The sequence below is a fragment of the Aspergillus udagawae genome, assembly GCF_001078395.1.
Source record: "Aspergillus udagawae IFM 46973 DNA, scaffold_5, whole genome shotgun sequence".
Taxonomy (NCBI): Eukaryota; Fungi; Ascomycota; class Eurotiomycetes; order Eurotiales; family Aspergillaceae; genus Aspergillus; species Aspergillus udagawae.
The window spans coordinates 471,209-494,756 of NW_025091268.1; the positions used below are offsets into that span (position 1 = coordinate 471,209).

A 23,548-nucleotide genomic window follows, 5' to 3' on the forward strand; every position below is an offset into this window, starting at 1 on the left:
TCTCAACTGAGTCATCTTTATCTTGGTGTACTTTCGACTGTCATTTCATATCAATCATCTAACTATTATTTCCTAGTGCTACTGATCCCAAACATGATTATTCGTTGGACTCTAAAAGAAGTGGTTTGCTCCGTAGCTGCAATACCTGAACATAATTATAAGTAATTTTAGATTAGCAGAATCCAGCAAAGGACAAACGGGTCATGTCTAAGTGTGAGTCTACTGAGCGCCTCCCATCCTTGTATGCTGTTTCTGAAATGATAGAACACAATCTACGGTCTAGAGAAGTGTGAATTACCGGATGGCGGCCTATTCAAGGCGTTATTACCTAGCAACGGACACCAATGAGGACTGATATTGTATCAAAAGAGAAGTGGTTACAATAAGACGTACATGTATCTCAACATCGTGACACTAAAGAAAACGGATTATAGCCAGCTATATCCAAACAAACTAATACGACCACCTGAAATCAGGACAGTCCGGCCCATCATGTAACCTCTCCGTCGAGACATCCTGCGCCCGAACCTTCCTCCCCTGAACACGATCCCTCCGCGCATTATCCACCATCATCCACCCACCCAGCAACAACGTCAACAGAATTCCCGTGCCCCCAAACGACGCGGTGGTAATAAGCGCAGGCATATACCGCGGAGCGTCTTGGCTCCGGAAGATATTTGAGCTGACGACGCCCATCAGATTCGCCACGGGGACCGCGATGCTTGTCAGGACGACGCGGCGGCCCTCGTTTGCAATGTTGTTGTTGTACCAGACGTCCAGGAGGACGGAGGGTGCGGAGGTACCCCTACAAACGCATTAGCTCATCAATCAAGGAGGAGGGTGGGAGGGAAATAAGATAACATACCAGGTCATCATGAACGAGGCAAAATACGCGACGTGGATATCCGTCTTGACATCAATCGCCGCGTAGATGACGAATCCGATAAAGGTGAATAAGAACCCCAGCGCCACGAAAGGGAACCGCCAGCGGGTCCAATCGCTGCAGAAGGCGAGGATGAGGAGCATGGCTGCGCCCGAGACGTTGGGGGCAACGGTGTACAGGTTTGTTTTGACGGTGTCGTAGCCTAGGCGTTTAATGATGGATGGGAGGAAGAGCTGTACTGATTGCAGGGGTACGCCGAGACAGATCTGGATGGCGAGGATGAGCCATGATGTGCCGTGTCGGAAGATCTTGAATGCGTCGCGGAGGTCGAGTTTCTCGTCGACGATGGCGGAGCTATCGCGCTGCAGGCGGAGGTATGCGAGTTCTTTTTCCTCGGGGGCGAGGAAGGATGCGTGCGCTGCGGAGCGAGGGAGATACCATAGTGAAAATATTGCTACCAGGATTGTTCCTCCTCCCTCGATGAGGAAGAGGTAGCGCCATGATGCCAGTGGGCCGGACTGGATCCGGAAGACGCCGAATGCGAGTAGGCCGGAGAAGGCGGAGGCGATGCTCTGCGCTGCGTAGAAGATGGCGAGACGGCGGGCTAGTTCTCCACGGCGGTAGAATCTGATCTGTCAGTGATGTTCGTTTGAGCATGGTAAGAAGGGACATACGTGGTGAGATAGTAGATCACCAACGGAAAGAACGCGCTCTCTGCCATCCCCAGAAACCAGCGGATTGCCAACAGGCCACTGAAATTGAACACCGCGACGACAAGGATGGTGCATAACCCAAAGGCGAACATCATGCATGGCAGCACGCGGTTAGGACCGTACTTCTTCCCCAGGATACCCAGGAAGGGCGCGGTTAGGACATATGGGATGAAGAAGATGCTGAGAATCAAGTTGTACTGGTTTCCCTTTAGATGGAGCGTCTTCTCTAGTCCGGCGGTCTTTGCGTTCCCCACATTGGACTTGTCGAGACTGTTGAAGAGGTACATGACTGCCAGAACAGGGAGAACGCGCAGATCGAACTTCCAGACTAGGGCACGTTCAGCGCGGGGATCGATGCCTGCGTCCGGGGGAGAGTCATCTTTAGGGAGGGCTATGTCTGTGATTTCCACGGAGGTCTTGGTGTCTAGGGAAGCCATGATGCGTTTATGGATGCTATCGTGCTGTGGGCATGCGTCTCGTCTATATCTATATATCTGTTCCATCTTCCTTATCTCCTCATGTCCCCGTATAATCCGGAGATGTACCGATATCGGGGAACTGTACCCCATATCTCGCTACTGATAAGCACCGGCCAATCAAGGCATTCGGTGGCGCAAACCTTAGATATGATCAATCCGAATTGTTCATTCAGGCAGATAAACAAATTAAAGGAGTCAGTTAACGGGAAAAGAATTCCGATTGTCTATCTTCTACTCATCCTTGTCACTGCTTTCTTCCTCTGTGTGCTTCCACGCTTTCAGCACATCGAAGATGCCAGTCTCATCCGTGAATTTCTCAGGTCGTCCAAAATAGTTCGGAAAAGAAACATCTGGTTCAGTGAACAAAACAGAGGCTTGGAACAGTTCAGCTGCATTATGTTTGAATTCTGAAGTCGTACCAGGTGTTGCCCTTTGGCGGGAGAGGCCCATATCCGTTAAATTCCATAGGAGGCTCGTCTGGGACATCTTCACCAAAGTAGAAGCTCATAAGAAGAGTCCCATCCTGAGGACTTCGCTCATCTGCAATAGCGATAATACTCTGTTCGATAAAGTTAAATTTAATAGGCTGGAGCCACTTGTCTAGTGCCCAGTTCTGGCATTCCTCTTTTGAGGCTTTGATGAAATCTGACTCGAAAGATTCACCATCTTGTAATCTCATTCTGAATCCCTCTCCATGCTGGGGCAGTCCTTTGATTCAACAAGATAGTACAGAAGGGGAGGGTCGTCTGGGTCTGTACTGAATTCACGCAAGGCCCTAGGCACGAACTGGTAATCACAGTCAGCCTTGAGTTCTTCGACCCGTCCCCACACGCTGCCACTACGGCGTCCTGACTTACAGGCTTAGCCTCTTCTGCAATACAGAAAAACAAGGTGCGAGTCATGGTAAGAGATCTTTGCTGTGGCCACAGTGATGCTCTCTAGCATGACAGGAAAAATTAGAGACAGGTAGGACTCTATAATGTCTTTATGCATTCCCAACTGCAAAGGTGCAATGACGTCATCCCTTGTCTGAGGATAACCCATTCCAGGACAAGAAGCGTTGACCCCGGACGCCCGCCCCCGCCCCCAACGCCTAGGCAAGTGTGTAATAGTCAGTGTCCATAGTCTAACACGACGAGGACCCTGAATCCCAAATTAGCAACAATTTTTCAATTTTAAAACACTTTCCCTTGTTGCGAAAACTGCCCCTACGTGAATTATCTAGCTTATGATTAGAGCTGGCAGATATTACGGGGAAAGTCTTATACAGCCTTGCCGCGCCTTTGCACCTCTCCTCTTCCTTCTTCCCCCTGCCTTTCTTCCGTCTGTGTCGCCTTTACTCTCCCTACCCAACATAGACTCTTCCAAATTTGAGAGCTGTAGCCGACCACTGATTCTTTAGAAAAGAACCATCGACTTGAGACGACTATCATATTTTAACCTAAGTAGCAATAACTCTTTTACATGATAGTCCTTAAAGATAGTATAAGAGGCCTAATATATAAGCTACAGAGGGTCATCTTGTATTATGATATAGTAGAAGTACTACGTCACTGGACTTAGGAACCAATTGGATTGATGCTATCATGTTGTGTGCTTGCATCTCATCTAAATCTATATATCAGTTCCGTCTTATCTCCAGTCTGTCTATAATCCGGAGATGTACCGATATCAGAGAATTGTACCCCATATCTCGCTCCTAATAAGCACCAGCCAATCAAGGCATTCAGTGGCGCAAACCTTAGATATGATTAATCCAATCCAGCGCAGATAAGCAATTAAAGTAGTTAATAATGGGAAACGTTCCAATAACAGATAGAGGAGATTCTCTACCATCCAGTTGTTCTCGCCCAGACATCCACTACCCTGGATCCCTCACCATCCTCGCTAGAATCAACCACCAGATACCACCCATACAACGAACCAGTCACACACGCATGGTTCGGATAAAGCCTCACAGCCTGGCCAACCCGCACCGGGATCGCCGGCCCATTACCGCCCTCCCAAGCGACAATCCCATGCTCCTGGCTGATCCGCTCGACGATCAGACGCGACACGCCCCTGTCGTTTTGCCGTCTCCAGTTGCCGACGACCGCCCAACCGGGATATGACTTGCACGGCTCCCTGCCGAGAGCGAGAGTTCCCGCCGCTACCAGCGCCTCGGGCTTATCCCGCTCTCCCTCGTTATAGACACTGCACATTTCCGCAACCACCGAGATGGCGATTTCCTCCTCAAAACTACCCGCGCGCTGCGCGTTCGTTGCTAGCTGCTGCATGTCGAGGAGAGTATACACCCCCGCATGCAACTCTACCTTAACTCTACCCCCGATCTGCGCACTAGGATCCCGCAAAAGGTCCCTCAACGCCTTTGCATCAGGGGTCAAGGATTCCTCCTGCAACAGACTCCGCGACGAGACGACCTGCGGCGTGGCCCCGACACTAATAACCAATGGCCTGTCCGGCAGAAGGGAAGCGTGCTGGCGCAGCGCCCGTCCGCACCCCTCGATCTCTGTTTTTAGGTACGAGATGGCTTCGTCAGGGCTGGTGGCTGCGTAGCTCAGGCTGCTGTGCGAGTAGACCCCGATCAGGCGCGCGTGGCCTATCCTCTCTGCTTCTAACACTTTCTCGAGGAGTCCGTTTTTGTTGAGCCTGTCTGGCGGGACGCCAGCTCGGTGGTATCCCGTGTCGACTTTGAGGAAGACACCGGCGGGGAGGCCGGCGATTTCGTGGAATTGGCTTAGATAGGTAAGTTGATCTGGATGGTCGATCATGACGGAGATGGGGAGAGCATGATCAGTCGTGCGCAGTTTGTGGGCTAATGCGGCGAGACGAGGGACCTGGGACGGGACGAGCGGAATGCCGTAGAGGACATTGATGCGGCGGTTTTGGGCTTGCAGTTCCTGCAGTAGTGGGAGCAGAGTCTCCATCTCGGCGACCGTTGAGACGACAAAGTTTGCGTCACTGGACTCTGTGCCGACTTGGAGACGGGCGATTTGCGGTGTCTAGTTTTGGTCAGTTTGCTGTCTGGAACCCAGTGAGAGCACGTACCTTGTGAGTCTTGATGTGGGCTCGGAAACCGACGCTCAGCTGCTTCATTGTCCGCAGCAGTGCTTGACAATGGCGTTTGACGATTGCGACATCGAGCACGACCGCTGGTTTGGGAACGTCGCCGATGTCTTTTCCAATGTAGAACCGCCTCAATTCCTCATTGGAGGGAGGGTATCTTGAAGGGGGATTGGATGCCATTGTAGAGGTGAATGATTGTCTCCTCAGCGTGCCGTCCCTGCGTTGATGGTAGAAGTGCACGAATTGGCTCAGGAAAGATGGAATGATGGATGAATCACTGCGGGGATAGGCTCCACTTTGCTAACGAGACTCCACAGCGGGCATATAAGACCGCTACAGGGTGATCTGGGGAATACTTGAATTCTCTCTGGGCATTCTGTTGTTGGATAAGAATATTAGATAGATTAAATATATCTTGGATGTTGCAGACTGCATCTTTACTAATATAAATATCTATTTTAGCTAGGAAGTTAAGTGTGATAGTGGCCAGAGGGGGTAAAACACTGTTAAGATAGTTATAGATAGGGAGGGTAAATCTAAGTAGTTGTGCATGGGATGGTCGAGTATCCGCGGTTTCGGTTTGGGGGGATGGAGGGGCAGGGGGTTCGTACGGTGTGTTTTCAGCGTGTCTAGATAAAGTAAAGGACTTGGTATGGAAGATCATATATTCGTCAGTCATGGGAGCCACGTCTACACAAGAAACAAAAGACTGTACTCCGTACAGTCAGATGCTACTCTCTCCTTCGTAAAAGAGCAACCACACACCATCTCCGCCGATTCTCCGGCCCCTCGCCTTCACGCTCGGGCATCCACTCCCGCCGCACCTCGCCCCCATCCTCGCTGGTGGCAATAAGATCCCGCTCGTGGATGCGCTCGATCTCCAGTCCACTCTGCACGGCCGTCTCGAAGAACCATGCTACAATCGCGCGCCCCGTGTGGAACCCTGCCACGACCCAGACCCTCCCGCCCGGCGCCAGGAACCAATTCATCGTGCGCACCAGGTTCTCATGCTGCGAGCGCATCCAGTAGCAGTCGGCCGCGATGATGCGGGTGAAGGTGCCGCGGTGCGCGACGGCCCACGGGTCCGATTCCAGCGTGCCCCATTCATGCGGCTGGCTTGTGACTTTCGTTTCTGTCGTCGCCAGATTACGGCGAATGTTAAAGTCGATAGCGCCGGTTAATGCAGGCGACGACGGGTGATCGGTGATGGTGACAGCAGCAGCGTGTGCACGCGCACATATAACAGAAGGCAATGCAGCGCCAGCGCCGAGTTCCAGCACATGCTCGCCGCGCACCGTCCACATGGCCGTGTCGGCGTCGAGCTCGCCGCGCGCGGCGAGGGTGTCGGCCTTTTCCACGCCCTCGGCGACCACCATCGCAGCGCTCCAGAGGAAATGCGCAAACAGCTTGCGGCCCTCGTCGACGGTGTTCACGCTGCTATCTTTTGACGGCAGGCCGGCGGCGGTCTCCTCTGAGCGGCGCTCGCTCTGGCTCGGGTAGGAGGGCACCATGATCTCGAGGTCCCCATAGCGCGGGGAGGTGTACAGAAGGCGCTGGCCGGGGTCTCCGTGGAAGGATGGCGCGTCGTCGGGGAAGAGATGGGGGAGGAACGCAGAGAAGAGGTCCTCAGCGGAGTCGTCATCGTTGCTGCTGTCTTCATCGTGGAAGTTGGGGGGCGGGGCAGACTCGGTGGGGATGGAAGATGCCGGTCGGCGGCGGGGGAGCGGACGGATGCGTGAATGAAGCATGTGGAATCTCCGTCAACGAGCTCCTTCGGATCCCTTCCTAGATGGGGGAGAATCTCCCTTGGAGGTGTTCCAAGTTGTTGTGTTGTGCTGTATACCAGACGGAGGACACGATTTTTTGGTAGAGATCATTGGCGTAATCTGATTGGCGGATATTTTGGCGGTGAGAATATGCCAGCGGAACCCTTCCGCCTGGTCACATGATTTATTCTCGAGCCACGATGGGCGGCGTTCGATCTACGGAGTAGAGCCAACCTTCTCAAGTCCTACCATTTGAGACCTCGGAAATGCGTGACATAGTGGAGCACTGCACATCGTGGTCAAACCCCACAACCACAATACATTAAGGTTAACGTTCTCAACTACCGAGCCGCGGCCTTGTATTCAAAATATCACTTTTAGAACTGGAATATCTCAGCCATTTCCAAGTTTCACCAAGAGATGTTGAATACGGAGATGTATTAAGTCTTTATTAAGATAATACACAATCTATTTGGCTGAACAATCTCCCATTACCAACTCAATGAGTCAGTACCAAATAGCTACCATGAGGAACTTTAACCAACCCGGGCCTTTTTTCTAAAGAACGCTTTCCTACAAGGGTTAAACCGGCTTCGACGCACGGAGTGGCGGCCAGTCCACGATACAGCAATATATCCCGCAGCGTCATTGAGTCACAGCCAGCGGCATCGCATTCCAAGTATTACTTGTGAGGAATAGTCCTGAAGGACGCATCATGCGCTTTGAACGGTTTACTTCAAGCCCGCATGCATTCGCAGAGGGGAGTTACATATGCACCTATTCTGCACCGGCTATGGCATGGTACAATATAGCTCCATCGGGAACCGAGACTAAGACCTGCTGAAGTAGTCATTGCTGCAGGTTTCAAGCTGGAGACTCAGAGGACACCTGTTGACCTCGTGATTTGCCGGTGATATGACCAATGCGCGACCAAACCCTACCCTTTCGTGGCGTCGAGCTCCCGGAGCTTCTCATACCATGCTGATCAAATAAATCAATCCCACAAGAAGCGCACGGCAGCACAGCAGACTCCATTGGGTTCTGGTACTTGCAAGCCCGGCACTGCCAGTATAGACCCAATGATTCCATGCCCAAGGACTTAGACATGTACGGAAGTAGGTTCTCAACAATAGCACGATTTTGCCTCTTGATTGCCCATTCCAGGCTGCCCATCTCCATTGCATCCTGAATGGTCGGGTCTGCGCCCGCTTCTAATAATACCCGAACGGTAGCTGTTTGCCCTCTGTAACAGGCGACGATGAGAGGAGTTGCGTTGTTACGCCCGCCAGCTGCGTTGACGTTCGCTCCGGACCGGATGAGTCGGTCCACCAGGGGTACGATGCCGTACGAGGCAGCGTAGTATAGTGGCTCCGTGAGGCGGGCTTGTTCAGATGGCGCTTCATACAGGAGGACCTGGATCCAGGACGTATAGTTCCCACCGCCAGGAAGGTGGCGGGTATCGAAGAAAGAGAGGATCTCGTCAATTTCCACGTCGAGGAGAGGATAGCCTGACGGCCATGAGGGACTGCAGTGGCTCGCCCAGTTCTCAGAAGCATACTTGAGCAGCGGGTACGTTTCCTGACGCCTTTCGAGAGTGCGGAAGTTCGAGCAGGGTTGTTTGAACTCGTCGAGCATCAGATACGTCAAGCATTTCTGCCAGATGCGCCGTGATCCCTCGGTCTCATCCAAGCTGTAGTACGCTGCCGGACCGTCTTTGATTGCGTCTGATGTGAGGAAAGCTTTGACTGACGAATGCGCTAGAGCAACAAATGTAGTAAACTCGTCGTAGACAATTAGCCCTTGGCAGATCGAGAGAATTACAAGTGGATCGAACAGTCTACAGTCATCGTCAATGGTTTTATCCCCTTTCGTCAAGATGAGTGCCTCGCTCAGCTCGGACAAAGTGATCTCCTGGTAACCTGAACCAAGCCATAGTAGGGTCTCCCTTGCAATTTCCCGGTCATACGAAGGAATCCGACATAGTATAGTTTCGTAGGTGCCGTGCAGGCTTTCCGGCATGCTGTCCAGAGCGCGAATAACGTCCCGGCCTGTTTTCTGAGCACTTAAAAGGTCGATCTGACATTGCACGTATCGAAACCTGCAGCGAATGCCTTAGCTTGACTTCTTCAACTTACGATAGAGCATACGTACATTCCATTTGCTTTCTCAAGCAAGACTTTCTTGATGCGGGATTTGATGTATTCCGGTAGTCGTTGAAGAGCCGGGACGGACTGCAGCTGAGTATCGAGAAATGCCTCAATGTCAATTCTATTTGTGGAAGGTCTCATTTGCGATCTGAGGATACTAATGGCGGGATTTGACACCGGGGGCGAAGTGGTGCTTGTGACCATAATGCGAATGTTATCCGATGACTCCAGGAGGGTGAGTAATGCATCGAAAACCTTTGCACTCTCACTGCTCTCATTGATCGCATCCACCACGATGAACAATTCTGACAGCGCACCTGTGTATTTTAGAAGCATTTGTATCAGTACGTCTGGTAGAGGAAGGGTGCGTTTTTTGAATGTTTGCAATTCGGCGAGGATGTCTGGACAGGTCTCAGATAGCTGCACCAGCAATGCTCCTAGCAGGTAGACCAGCTCCTGCGACGAATTCAAGTGGAATGAGCAATAGTAGTAAATCACTTGGCCGGAGGTACGGGTGGCGATAGCATCTTTGACGGCTTCTATTGCCGTCGAGCTGATGAAGATTAGCAGCTGGCATGGCACAGAGTTTCCAGTATGTACCATAAAACAGTCTTTCCTGATCCCGCTGGTCTTGGTCAGCATCTCACTTTACTAAACATCAAGATGACTTACATTTTCCCTCTAGATAAAGCAATCGGCACTTGCTCTTCGTCGCAATCCATGACTTGAAGGGTCCGTGGATAAACCACGCTCCAGTACCAGGCTGACAGAGCGACCGAGCCTTGCGATGCATCGAATCGAAGTCAACAGGGCATATCCATGTTTTGATCTTCTGGTGCGTTTTCTCTTCAAGAATGAGACATGAGCGAAGCAAAGTATCAGATAAGTTAGGACCTACCTTCCCGTAGTTGCCTCATTTCCCTGCTCCAGTCGACAACCGCATCAATAGAATGGGCCGTCTCCTTCTCGACAACCCTAGACATCGTCAATATCGCCCATGGTCCTCATCTGCAGGCGCACACGCACGATCTATCATTCAAAATCACCAAAATAAAATACGTCTTTAGCCTCTCGAGCTGGGCAATATGCCCCTCCAGACCCCCCTTCCTACCCGGCCACCCCAACTTCGCCAACCGCGACTGCCGCATGGTTCTTCTCTGCAGATCATTCAGAATTTCCTCCAAGACGGTGTTGGCGTTGAACAACGCATCTCGGAACGGCGATGGCACTCCTTTAGCACCCTTTTCCTCGATGTGGTCTGTCTGAATCTGTTCGACAATCGCTTTCAGAGCGAACAGCTCCCCGAATAACTCGCGGATCTCGCTGTCGGCATTGTTGACTTGCTTTGCAAAGTCATATACTCTTTTCGCAGTATGGACTACCTGTAGTATCAGGCCTAGAACAGAGATCGGGTCGGCCATTGCCGGTCGTTGTTGTCTCTGAGCTAGTCAGTGTGGTGGTGAGGCTGAGCAAGTGTGGTGCTGTCATCCATTAGCTTGCAGTAAGCGACGAATCACTTGGCGTCGATGGATGATCGCGCGGGGTATTCATTTTCTGCCCCTCGTTTCGTTCCTTACGAATGGAATATTGTGTCCTCTGATACTAAAATTGCCAAAAGTAGAGAGGTACACGACTGCAGATCAGTGACGTAGGAAGCATATGGTCGCCGCCCTTAATCAATGAACGATGCTTGTCGGTATTAGTATCATCTGGAGAACTAAACGTTTCATAAACAGATTCATTCCATATCCTCTCGGTATTAAGTAAAATGGTGAGTCAAATGACGAAAACAAACGAGTCGATAGACGTGCCAAAGAATATCAGGAGTAAACCCTGCAGCAACAGAGAATAGACAGATCTCTCCTTTACTTCAAGGAAACCGACATTGGGCCTCGAACCCGCGTAAGTCCAGAATCCCAATCAATGCCTAGATGCATCCATCTCTGCGAGCACTTGGTCCACATGCTCTGCAACATTATACGAGAAGACCTGCTGCGCGGACTTGTTCATCACGCTCGGAAAGAAGCCTATACCTCACAGTTAGCCAGATCTCCCAACCTAATGGCATACATACCGATAATCCACATAATCGAATACATCAGATATTCCTGGACCACTCCCATATCTCGCTTTTGGTTTTGCTTCTTCCTCGCATCGTCCAAAATGGCCTGGATCCGCGGCCGGCGTAGATCCATGTACTGCTTCGCTGCCATTTTGACTGCCTCCTTGCACTCCTTGACACCATTGCCCTCCACCTTGCCGAAGAAGTAGCTCAAAAATTTTGTGAATGACTCTACATCCTCCAGCGCCTGTGACGATCCCTGCCCCGAAGTCGACGGGAGCGCATGCGCCGCATCCCCGACAAAAACCACCCCATCCCGCTCCCACGTCGGCAGCTGCGGCGATGTCCAAGTGGGATACATGCTCTTCACGTGCGCAGACTTGAGAACCTTTTGCACGACGGGATCTCCCCAGCGTTCGTGTCGCTTGTGCAACTGCTGAAGGACATCATCCATATCCAGCGTTCTGGGGTCAGGGCACTCGTCCACAGAATAGGTCGACCACCAGGCAAGAAGATCACCCGGCTCAGAGACATGGTGCGGTGAGTCCCGGTGCGGAGCGGTCGAAGAACTGGTGCTGAAGAAGTAGCCAAAGAAGCCATTGCCACCGAAGATGAAGTTCATTGATCCCTTTTCAACCAGGTCTTTCACTTCACTGGACGGCAGGAAGCCGCCAATACCGCAAACACCTCTACTCTTGTCAGCTCTGATAATGGAAGGGAGAAAAGGATAGCCCACTCGTAATGAGGGGGAAACGGATCCTCCTCCGCCTCAGGGAAAAGGGCTCCCTTCGCCACACTCTTGATTCCATCAGCACCGATCACCAGATCCGCTTCAACCGCTGGACTGCCATCTTTAAAGTAGATGGTATTGCGATCATCAGGACTGGCAATGACCCGCGACACACGCTTCGTCACTATATCCCCGTCGGGGATCCTCGCGCGCAGACACCGCCATAGCCATTCGCGACTACAACCGACCATGTACATCGGCGGCTCATCTCCCGCACCAGGAGCAGAACTGTCCATACGGACGAGAAGACGGCCGTGCTTGCTTTTCAGATTTCCGTGCGGGACTACGTATCCTCCTCGGACAATGTCGTGGAGGAGGTCCTCGTCCAGACGCTTGAGAACACGCAAACCATTGGGTCCGATACCTAGGCCCCCACCGACGATGAGGGTGGATGAATGTGTGGCATCCTCTTCTTGGCTACCCTTGGATGCGTCAAACTTGCGATCCCTGCTGGTATCGTGAGATTCGTAGATGGTGATTGTGTGGGATCCGGGGAGGTGTTTCTTGAGCTGGAGGTAGGCGGTGCATCCGGAGATGCCTGCTCCAATGATGGCGATTTTCATTTTGATGGATCATGGATTCATGCAAGATCTCATTGTCAATGTCGAAGGAAGTCCTGAAGCTCAAAAGGTCAATTTGTCTGCCTGGTGGCGATGCTGACTCATCACATCGTGTTCCTTAGGGAAAGTTTGTATACGAGGAGAAGGGAAGGAGAGACATCATAATAGCACTGAGAACAAGCAGATTCATGGTCAACAAGATCAAGTACGGGCATAATGGTAGTGTGCGATTGTTAAATATTCGCGAGTATAGCATTTATCGTAGAGATGAGTAAATGGTTATTTCAACTCGACCAAGTAATTGGTCCCCCGGCAAGCATATATACATATTCACTCCTTAGTCAAAGGTTCGACGCCATATGCTTACGACACTGCAAGACCTGCAGTACAAGGCGAATGAAGCATCTAGGTTAAACCGAGGGGAACTTTACCCAAGCCTAGGGGCTTAATGCGGGACAATTATTGAGCCATGTCGAGGCCATGATCAAGACGCCGGGGATGCATGGCCGTCTTGCTGAGGCGTGTAGAGAGCATGATGTCTATTAGTATACACTTACTAGTTACTATCTACTTATAACTAAACAGTGTCTACTACTTTAATATATTATTAACTATATATAATAGGTCTATCCTCCCTTATAAATAGCTATTAAAGAATATTCTTCAAAGCCAGAGTTTAAAGATAGATAGGTCCTTAATCTAGACTATAATAGAGATAAGGGAGATGACTTATCTTACTACTACGCTTATATTCAGTCATATACCTGAGTCGTTCATTCCTTGCTTGAAAGACATATCCAGAGGAAGGTGCGGCCTTCTATGGTTAAGAAGCATACCTACCTAATATGGAACAATTCAAATCCAAGCAGGCACGATGGCTCACTCCTTCCTTTGCATTTGTCAGACGCTGAAAATGGAAGGTGCGACCTGGCTTAGCTTAGGGATGGCGTACCTTCTTAGACGGAAACCCATGAGCAAGGAAGGGGAGTGAGTGGCTTGAGAGTTGTTTACTGCAAATCTATGGAGCAGGCAGCCTGGATTCGTTTTTTTGCTCTGCATTGACCATGGACCTCCATCCTATTAAGTGGTTGAAGTCAAAGTAAGCGCCCCATGATAGCAGCATAGCCGGAGTTTGGCATAAGTGGAATCTGCGCTGATTGTTTCGTTTCTTAACAGCTCATGGCTTTCTAGAAGGAGACATAATAGCCTCACTTAGTGCAGCAGGGTGGGCGGGTGTATCTTCATATAGCCATGCATAGATTGAAATGAGGAGGAGCAACCTAGAGGAGAATGAATATGGACATTATATTATGTATAGCTCTGCAAATAGGTATGTATATCCTTTAGATATGTAATGATCGTTTTGGAGGGATCTGTAGTAAAGGGGGCATTGTTGCTAGATGAAGATGGAGAGATTCGGGCTAGGGGGGTGTTCAAGATAAGGTTGGTATATGACATGAGCACATGTATGCAAACTGTGTTAGTACTTAGTGTTAGTGGGCTTTTAAGAGTGGTAAGATGAGAAAAGGCTCTAGATACTGTTTTCCCGCCTGCTTGGATGTGATTAAGAGAGTCAGTTGGGTGAGATAGATGTAACTGCCGGCCCCTAGCAAAAAGTGTGACTAGCAAGCGTTTAATGGTGGTTTCATTCGCGCCCAATAGAAGCGTTAACTTCCCTTCTCCCAATAAACCTCTGAATACTGGGCATGAATGATTGGCTCTTTCTCCGGGGCGCAGTGTCTGGAATGTATGCTGCCTGCGCCGCACACGTACCCTACCCTCCCAGTCAAATTATTCCTCTTTAACCCTCCAGCCCCTGGACTCGTCCATAGGAGCCACGAGCTAGCTCTATTTCATGAATATATTTTATTGTGTGAATCTCATCACCACCATGCCTCCTAGTACAGACCCACAAGACAACATCACCACCAGCGGACCCAGCGAGCCTTCACAGCCAAACGGGGAACAAAGATCAGAGTCTGTTCCAGCCGGCAATGCTGACGCAGCCGCAGAAAGAGAACTGCGAAGGGAGGAAAAGAGACGCGCGAGACGAAGAAGAGAACAGGCAAGATACATACTCCGGAAGCTCGAAACCGGACAGCAAACGCTATACCTGCAAGAGGTGTACGTGCAATCCAGCCACTGTCGAGCTTGGGAGCGCTCGATTGCAAAGGTGACGCGCGAGCCGAATATTCGGTCTTATTATCGATTTGCGTTGAAGGGTGGCAGGAATTCGTACGGTGGAGGTAAGCAGACTTTTCCTTTCTTTTCCATTTCGTGTCAATCAAAAATTAGAACTGTCATGGTTGCTAATCAGCCACTTATCTAGACCTGGTCGAGTACTACCACATCACCTGCATGGAGCGTCTTATCCGCAATCTCGGAGACCTCGCCGCAAACGGGTATCTCAAGATCGATGGCCGGGTATCCTTACGCGAAGAGGGCAAGGTCTCTGAAAAATGCGCATGGGAGGTCATCCAAGACTGGTTCAAATATGGCGGTCGCACGTTCGACATAGAATGCTACGAGAGGTTTGAGAAGGGCAAAGAAAAGTGGTCTGAGGATAGTTATGATCACTGCGTCCGGCATTCGCTCACGCATAAAGCAGCGGAGCCTGTAAAGGACTGCTGGTACTGTGAAGGCGCGCCCCCTGAGCCAGCGAAAAGGGACTATTGTCCTGGGGAGCCGAATGCGATCAGGCTGAGTCAGTTATTGCTGGCTATTACTGGCCTTCCACATATTGATCATTGGTGGCTCTGGTCACGGGAAGAAAGAGGTGGTGGAGGTGTAAGGGATCCTGCTTGAGTTTCTGCTGTGATTCAAAGTAGAGCTTGATGGCCAGGCATAGAGAGCACCACACCATACCTTTGGAGCATGAACTACCATGCACTATGGATGATATTTGAGTGCTATAGATGCATGTAGGACGCCGCTGACAAACAGAAAACACAGTTATTGAGGGATAATCTCATGGTTCAGACACCAATTAAATTTCTTACTTTCCAGTGCTATATGTCTATCTGCGAGATGTTCATGCACACTGCACTCAGCGCCGTGCCTATAATACAGCGTTGCCTATCTCAATCGTTACTCCCTTTTATAAAAAGACAAACCTTTTCCCCTTGAGAATAGCCCCGTTCCTCGCACACCATCGTGTCCCCCAGCGCACAGTAATAAGCACTCAAGCAAGACTTGACACTCTGGCAGAGCATCCCATAAGGCAGGATATTTCGGTCAAGGTAGCAATTGCACACTCCATTCAGACACCCAAGGGTCCGGCCCATGGGGCAGTCACCCACGCATTAGACAGAGTAGTCATAGGTGCCTCCGATCAGGACTTCCGGAATTTTGGTACCCATTGGAGTGGCGGTGGTGGTCCTAGTGGTTGTGGTGGTGCGAGTGATGGCGCCGTCCCAGTCCCCGTAGTAGGGGCTGTCCGGGTTGCGCGGGTCCAGGAAGTCCGGGTTCTGCTTGAGCGGGGAGCCGGCGCAGAAGAAGCCTGCGCAGCTGCTGCCACACACTAAACTAAACTTTTTATGCACGCTTAAAGCGATTAAACTAGCAAGTGGTTATGTGGGCGGTTGACTACCTTAAGAATAAATTAATGTGGCGGTGGCCCGAAGAGGCCGCCGTTCCCCTGTAACCTCCAAGGCGTTGTTCGACTCCAACCATTAACTATCACGGAGCATCTTGGTCAGTCAATTCTGACACTTTTTTTTTTTCACAAACACGGCCAAGACTATTTCCATATAAGTCACGGCCAGCAGTGCCTCAGTTCCAGGTATCTTTCAAGCACTGCCTGTATCCACTCACCTCGCCCACCTCACCCATCCATCACCCATGCTATCTCACACCAGGATCATGTTCCGCAAGCTACGTGGTATTAGCAGCTGTGGTAGCCGTGGCGGCGAGCCCGCGCCATTAGCACCGGCCATGACAGCAGAGAGTGAAACTATTAACCCATCCCCTCATGCCATCCATATCAGCAACGTGAGGCGGTCACTCACTAAGCTACCCTATAAGCCCGGTTCTAATGCACAGTCTGTGTCCATTATCATCATGAATGCCAAAGGCGCCACCAACTCCGTGGATCTTTACAGGGTACGTATCTACCCAGCGCAATATGCCCAGCGCAATATGCCTTGCTCTGAGTACCCCCAGGCTAAGCTCACCCCATGTGGTTTCATTAGCTACTCCAGGGAGAGAAGGATTACAGTGAGTTTAACCCTACAGGCAACTTCAAGATAGATTACCTTTGCAATGGTTACACCTATAATATCCACTTTATTTCAATGCCCAGTGACCCAGGGTCTAGCCTAGCTGACCTCTGCCTCATACAGCATGTCTGCCTTATCTTTATATAGTACTTCATTAAGCAAATCATGGGATGAAATCATTACCACCTATAAGAGGATATATAGCCACTATAAAGATAGGGCCCTCCTTTTCTTATGATAATAATTACCACTATAAGTAAAGGTAAAGGTGAAGACAAAGCTGCTATATTACACATAGAAGCTAAGGCACTTATAACCTAGTAGGACTATTACTTTATTAAGTTCTTATCTATAACTAGGTGCAGCACTTATAATATAATTAGCTTACTTATTAAGCTAGCGCACAGTGCTCATAATCAATATACTATAGATCAGGTGGGTTATACCCAGAGATATAAGAGGGCGAAGGCATTTCAGGCATTATTTTCCAGCTAGGGATAATACCCAGCTTAAGACTGACATCATCATGTATGGATGGATGTGATATACCACCGCCAAGATAGTTAGCAAATACAGTAAATACATTCAGTGGGACGCTGCTTCACCTGCACTTGGTTCGCCCCCGTAGCCAGTCACCAGTCTTGCATCTTGACTCAAGATGAGCCCCTGTCTGTAAGAATGCTGTTAGTGTCTGACATAATATAAGTCTTGTTGTCAGGTAGCAACAAAACCTGCAAGCCCCTCCTACCCCACCCAATTTCCTCCGTCTTGAAGGATGCGAGTTTTCAACGAGGACACCATGTTTCACTCCTCGTCATACTGCAACCCCTTGGAGATCTTATAATCTGATGTTTACTTTTCGTTCCCTCTGGCTCTCTGCCGTACCGTCACGATGACCTCCGAAAGTCAAGCGTCACCCGTCGAGACGACTCCTTTCAGTGACCGATTGGGAGGTCTTGTTAGGCAGGCCTGGCTTGATGTCAAGTCCGACGCTCTTAATACTCCAATACAGTCAATACGGCCGTGGGCGCGTTTCAGTCTATCAGTATCATGCAAGCTCGTCATCGATTGGGTTTTTGCCGAGGTTAGCCATGAGGGAAGTGTTTTCAATTATGATCACAACTAACAATTTGCACGTTGACCTTCAGATTACGAGAGATGGCCATCTTGCACGAGAGTCTTTGTCTAAATCATACGGATACATTTTTCATCAGCCATCGCTTATCTCAGTCACACCTACGGTTTTCATTCCATTGCATATAACACCTGGCGCCTCAGCCAACATAGGAAACAAGGAGATCCTTGAAGGATACTATTATACAGTACTTCAGCAAGATATCATTGAGGTCACTCCCGAGGGAAAGATCTTTGGGTTGGTGATGTTCAAATAGAGAAACCGCGTATACCTACCGAGTGTATGAGTTTGTGGACCACGCATCTTATTTAGCGATACATAAATTGATCATCATATATCAGATGCGAAAGCTAAGTTATCAGATGGCGATTTCTTGATATGTACTCGATTCAAGGCTATTGTCTCCAAAATTAAGTTGCAAAAGCGGCTCTTCCGAAAGGACATCGGATAATCCGAGTTGATAATATGCATCTAGAGATTCATGGCTGTCACAGGGTACGCCGAGATCGCACGAATCAAGATCTGATGCGCTCATGTGGAAAGACCCAGGAGGATAGGGAACGTCTGGGAGGTGACCACCGACTAGTTGAGGTCTCTCAGACTGATACTGATCTCGAGCGTACCCGGAGCAAGCTTGAGTAAGGTGGCCCCTTGCTTTTGACTGAGTAGTAACAGATGATTAAGCCATGGAAAAGGAAGGAGATGATAGGTAAATCGCGTTGTGGGCGTGTCTGCGGGGTCCAGACTCAATCCTACTGCTCATTAGTGAGCTAGCGGAAACCATGCTGGGGAACCCCTGGTCCAGAACGTATTATAGAGAAGCCCAAATGACGCAGAGCCCGGATAATATTGATAAACACGATCCCCACTTTGCTATGAGATGCCTTAAGAAGTCGCCCAACCAGATCCACAAACTACGAATTAGGCTTTATTGTATTCTTGAGGTGCACCGTCCTAACAACAGCCACCGCTCATGCCGTGGTCTTGATATGACTGATGTCAAACACTTCTTTAGGGTATTTCAAATTTCCAAGTAGGTGTCCCGACGGGGCATGAGGATAGTCTTCGGCGGATCAGAAGAACATGTGGGTTTAGATATGATCGACGGAATCATGACCATCTTATAAATTCAGTTTCAAACAGGTATTGCTCAGAATACACTCGAGGCTCAGTTTCAGCTGCACGGGCTTCCGTCTCTCTCCCACTTATCATTAATCTTTCCAAAGCCAGTTGGCGAAAATTTGATGTTGCTAAGGACCGAAGATGATAGAGGCTTGTACGAGCTGCTTCCATTGTCATTGCGTTTCCCGCTTTGTAATAGAAGATGAGAAAAGGGTCTCAATTTCAGCTCCACTGTGGAACCAAGGATCAGTGAGAATCGTATGGTTGGGTAACTAGGAAGCTTGGAAGATGGGAACCTATCTACTGGGTGTGTCCCATGGCCAGAGCTATTACCCAATCGGGCAGGGAGCGAAGCTCCAGAGAGAGTGGCTCAGCCCTCGACATGTTAGACTCGTCTCCGCAGTCAGGCTTTCTAGTGACGCTTATCTTAGGGCGAGAACTCCCAAAGTTCTCGGGAAGTCGCTCCTTGATATAACACTCATTAGTACAATATCGCACCATGATCCGTGGCCGCAGCTTGGGCATGCGCTGCCTAGCTTGTTTCACCCACGGATGGCTCTCAACGGGTAAATACTGAGACATCCTGATAAACACTTCTTGCTCCGACAGATGAGGGACCCAAGCGGAGCCTGGGTTTATCGCAAGAAGGTTGAACTTTTCATCTCATGCCGACTGCCACATGTACGCGAGGATGGTCCATTCGGCTTGTCGTTTCCATACTTCCACGGCCGTTTGGAATCGAGAACTGGTAAAAGTTTCGGAGAGCATTTGCACGGCCGGTTCCTTCTCCAATGCGTGTTCCCAGAATAATGCTTAAATTCCCTTAATCGAGCCTCGTCGTCAGCGTCGACCAACTGAACAGGGGGTCAGAGCTCAGAGCCGCTTCCATGGTGATATGCAGCGAAACCGCCGCCATGGCGATGTCTAGCCTGCTTTGACTCTCCGCACGATACGCAATGTCCGGCACGTCCTTAATTTTTACGCCGCGATAAAGAAGCCATGGGCTGTCGGATGCATCAGCACCATCCAACAGCGCCCCAGCAGGCTTGACGGGATTCGTTGCCGTCCAGAAGAAAGTCGGGGGTGTCTTATTCTGCTATCCGATGCGGGAAGCAGTGCTTCCAAATGAGACGGGGTAGTTCTAGAGGCGGCTGCGAAAAGCAGTAGAAGACATCCATTTGGTAGTTGCTGCCGAAGTAGATAGAAGACAGAAAAGGTCTTGTGGAATAATCGTAGATCAGATCTGTCGGCCCTAAATCCTAGTGGTTGGACCGATTCTAGCCGACCCCGAGAGTGGGTGGTTACTGCCATTCAGCGGTGATATATCTGTCCAGTTACATTTTGGTAGAATTGGGCGGGAGACCTGATAGGGAGGCGTTGATTACAGAGGGGGACATATTTATGCATGGCAGTTTAGTGTGGTGCATGTGATGGTGCAATACTTCGCTATACAGGCGTCCGATGATGTGATGCGGGCGGGGACTTATATACCACCTTTACAGTCCACGCGCAGAGCTGATCATCGGATAATCAAAGAGTATTCCTAGGATCAAGTCACAAAATGGTCGAAGTTCAGACACTCCGTCAGCCTGATATCCAGTATCATCCAGATTACGAAAAGTATCTCGCCCGCGTGCAGCGTCGAAAGGCAACCGAGGATCTGCCCAAGTCTCTTCCTCCTGGCTTCCCGGAGAAACTTTCTTCTCCTCTCGTCTGGGAGGGCAGGGAAATAGAAAAGCGTGATGACTGGATTTATAAGCTCAATGACACGCAGCGAGAGGAGATCCACGCTGCGTTGAATAGCTTCAAGTGTGAGTTTTCCGAACCAGTCATATGGCATATCCTAACTTCCACAGCCCTGGGACTTGGTCCCGGCCACATCAGTCAAGAGACATTCCCCCTTCCCACTCTCCATCCGATTCTGCGAGAACGCTCCAACGAAATCCACAACGGTCGAGGATTCTTCGTCCTCCGCGGCTTAGACGTCGATCGGTACTCCCGCGAAGACAACATCCTCATCTACGCCGGTGTATCCTCGCATATCGGCAGCCTTCGCGGCCGACAGCAGGACCAACGACAAGCGGACGGGACCTCCGTCATGCTCGCGCACATCAAGGACCTGACGCGCACCGACCAAGCAGAGCACATCGGCGGACCCGGCAGCACAGCCGACAAACAGGTCTTCCACACCGATGCAGGCGATATCATCTCGCTGCTCTGTCTCCAGACAGCCGCAGAGGGCGGCGAAAGCCAGATATCCAGCAGCTGGCTAGTGTACAACATCCTCGCCAAGGAACGCCCGGATCTGATCTGGACATTGGCGACTGATTGGCCTGTGGATGGGTGAGTCAGGAGCCCGTCGCCTATAGCCCCCTGCTGTCGATCCTCGCTTACAGCGTAGCTTCAATAACCCCGAGCGCCCGTATACATCGCGGCCCTTGCTCTACCACCAGAAAGCAACGGCCTCGACACCCGAGCGCGTCCTCATCCAGTACGCCCGCCGCTACTTCACCGGCTTCCTCGCCCAGCCCCGCTCAACGAATATCCCGCCCATCACCGAGGCACAGGCCGAAGCGCTCGACGCGCTGCACTTTCTGGCGGAGGAGCACAGCGCCTCTCTAGATTTCCAGAAGGGCGACGTGCAGTATGTCAATAACCTGAGCATTTTCCATGCTCGCAAGGGGTTCCGCGATGCCCCGGGGAAAGAGTAAGCCTTGCCCCTGGGCAATACATACATTATATACTAATAATTGCAGACGACATTTACTACGTCTCTGGCTGCGGGACCCGGAAAATGCCTGGGAGACGCCTGAACCTCTGCGGGAGCGGTGGGATATTGTGTATGGAAACGTGACGCCGGAAGAGCAGGTCTTTCCTCTGGAGCCAAAGGTGCAGAAGAAGAATATAAGTGCTTAATCTAGGACTTATGATAGCGGAATGCACGAAGCAGGAGATTTAAAGTTATTTAGTTCTACGTACCGATTCCAATTTGATAAGTTATCCGTGCCATACGCACCATAACCACCATTTTGACCATAACCACCAATTTTCGATATTTTGATATTTGAGGCTATTCCATCCACCAAACATGCCTAAATCTACTAGAATTGATGAGTCTGACCTCCATAAGGCCTGCGAAGCTGCTCAGGCCCAAAAAAAACTAAATACCTCTAAGATTGTGTGTGAATATGGCGTTCATTATGCCACCCTCCGTGATCGCGTCAAGAAGGGCGCGCAGCCTTAAATAGCTAGAACACTAGCTAATAAAGCCCTTAAAGGATACCAAGAGGAAGCTTTGATATAGTGGATAGTCTGTATGCAAGATTGGAACATGCCAATGATGTCTTAGCTACTAGAAGAGTATGCAAATCAGGCACTTGAATGCGCTGAGCCTGGAAGTGGAAGATGTGTTGGTAAGACCTAGGCATATCACTTTGAAAAACAGCTTCTAGAACACCTCAAGCTAGGCCCAGTGAAGCAAAAGACGAAGGAATTAAGGTGTATCCAGGCTGAAGACGCAGGGTTACTAGGAAACTGGTATAATCTGCTTATAAACATGGTTAAAAAGGATACACCAGCGCGATTGGTATATAACTTTGATGAATGTGGCTTCCAGCCTGGCGAAGGCAGATCTAGGAACGTAATTAGCTCAAGAAATGCCCCTGATCTTGCTGAATCCGAAAGAGGAGAGAATATTACAGCTATTGAATGTATAGCTGCAGATGGTTGGCAGATGGATCTATGGTTTATCTTTAAAGGTAAGCTCCTACTCTTTTAAACTATTCTTTTCTAACCTTTCTTGCTTCCTAAAGGCACCGGTATCTTCATAGAGAGTTGGTTTAATGAGAGCGAGGCCTTACTACTGAATATAATGATAGCTACTCAACCTAATGGCTGGATATCAGATGGAATAGCCATTCAATGGCTTCAAAGCTTTATTGAAGCAACAAATGAGTGTACAAAGAGGGGAGAGAAATGGATACTTATCTTTGATGGTCATAGCTCTCATCTCACTGTTGAATTCTTGCAAATATGTAAAGATAATGGCATTATACCCTTTGGATTCCTTCCTCATACTACACATCTTTACCAGCTACTAGATGGCAAGCTATTCTTGAGCTATAAGCAACACTTCTGACGCATGAATAATGAGCTACCTTACTGGGCTGGTGAGCCAGTAGGGAAGTCAAGGTGATTGGACCAGTATGGGAGAAGGCATTCAATCAATGGATTATCTGTGAAGCCTTTAAAGATCGTGGAATCTGGCCAGTTAATAGTAAGATAGCTGATGATCCTGCTATCCAGGCATGGGGACAAATTTCTGATCTACGCGCCTAATCTTGATAAGACTACTCCCTCTAGACCGCCCTCTCGGCCACCTTCTTCATCTAGCGTTGATATCTCACCTCCAACGACTATCCAGGCACTTGAGAAGAATCAGGCAAAGCTATCTAAGCATGCAGATCTGCTTACACCAAAGCTACAGTGAAACCTTACACGGATATTTCAGCATAATTGAATTGCCGCTGAGCACCTTGCTATAGCAAATGAAATGATTAATTGAATTAGGGCTGCACAAGCCCCTCTACGGCGCTAATATACTAAGCG

At 49.9% G+C, this 23,548-nt stretch overlaps 7 protein-coding genes across 7 annotated transcripts; 2 read left to right on the forward strand and 5 right to left on the reverse strand.

The window, feature by feature from the left end:
• Window positions 1-453: 453 nt before the first annotated feature.
• On the reverse strand, window positions 454-2,033 carry Aud_006979 (putative MFS transporter; the record flags this gene model as incomplete). Its single annotated transcript, XM_043291875.1, has 3 exons — window positions 454-805; window positions 866-1,510; window positions 1,558-2,033. The coding sequence occupies 3 exons, from the start codon at window positions 2,031-2,033 to the stop codon at window positions 454-456; spliced, it is 1,473 nt and encodes a 490-aa protein (XP_043147810.1).
• A 1,871-nt stretch (window positions 2,034-3,904) lies between these two features.
• On the reverse strand, window positions 3,905-5,321 carry Aud_006980 (uncharacterized protein; the record flags this gene model as incomplete). The annotated part of the gene is made up of 2 exons (XM_043291876.1): window positions 3,905-5,077; window positions 5,124-5,321. 2 exons carry the CDS (start codon window positions 5,319-5,321, stop codon window positions 3,905-3,907), a joined length of 1,371 nt encoding a protein of 456 aa, XP_043147811.1.
• Window positions 5,322-5,872: 551 nt separating this feature from the next.
• Window positions 5,873-6,889, reverse strand: Aud_006981 (putative nicotinamide N-methyltransferase; the record flags this gene model as incomplete). The annotated part of the gene is made up of 1 exon (XM_043291877.1): window positions 5,873-6,889. The coding sequence occupies one exon, from the start codon at window positions 6,887-6,889 to the stop codon at window positions 5,873-5,875; it is 1,017 nt and encodes a 338-aa protein (XP_043147812.1).
• Window positions 6,890-7,771: 882 nt separating this feature from the next.
• Aud_006982 (uncharacterized protein) lies at window positions 7,772-10,475 on the reverse strand (the record flags this gene model as incomplete). Its single annotated transcript, XM_043291878.1, has 6 exons — window positions 7,772-9,005; window positions 9,059-9,607; window positions 9,655-9,679; window positions 9,727-9,900; window positions 9,953-10,029; window positions 10,081-10,475. The coding sequence occupies 6 exons, from the start codon at window positions 10,473-10,475 to the stop codon at window positions 7,772-7,774; spliced, it is 2,454 nt and encodes an 817-aa protein (XP_043147813.1).
• Window positions 10,476-10,974: 499 nt separating this feature from the next.
• On the reverse strand, window positions 10,975-12,469 carry Aud_006983 (FAD-dependent oxidoreductase; the record flags this gene model as incomplete). Its single annotated transcript, XM_043291879.1, has 3 exons — window positions 10,975-11,081; window positions 11,129-11,805; window positions 11,853-12,469. The coding sequence occupies 3 exons, from the start codon at window positions 12,467-12,469 to the stop codon at window positions 10,975-10,977; spliced, it is 1,401 nt and encodes a 466-aa protein (XP_043147814.1).
• A 1,888-nt stretch (window positions 12,470-14,357) lies between these two features.
• On the forward strand, window positions 14,358-15,271 carry Aud_006984 (uncharacterized protein; the record flags this gene model as incomplete). Its single annotated transcript, XM_043291880.1, has 2 exons — window positions 14,358-14,712; window positions 14,796-15,271. The coding sequence occupies 2 exons, from the start codon at window positions 14,358-14,360 to the stop codon at window positions 15,269-15,271; spliced, it is 831 nt and encodes a 276-aa protein (XP_043147815.1).
• Window positions 15,272-20,501: 5,230 nt separating this feature from the next.
• Window positions 20,502-21,856, forward strand: Aud_006985 (TauD/TfdA family dioxygenase; the record flags this gene model as incomplete). The annotated part of the gene is made up of 4 exons (XM_043291881.1): window positions 20,502-20,751; window positions 20,797-21,283; window positions 21,342-21,647; window positions 21,697-21,856. 4 exons carry the CDS (start codon window positions 20,502-20,504, stop codon window positions 21,854-21,856), a joined length of 1,203 nt encoding a protein of 400 aa, XP_043147816.1.
• Window positions 21,857-23,548: the final 1,692 nt, after the last annotated feature.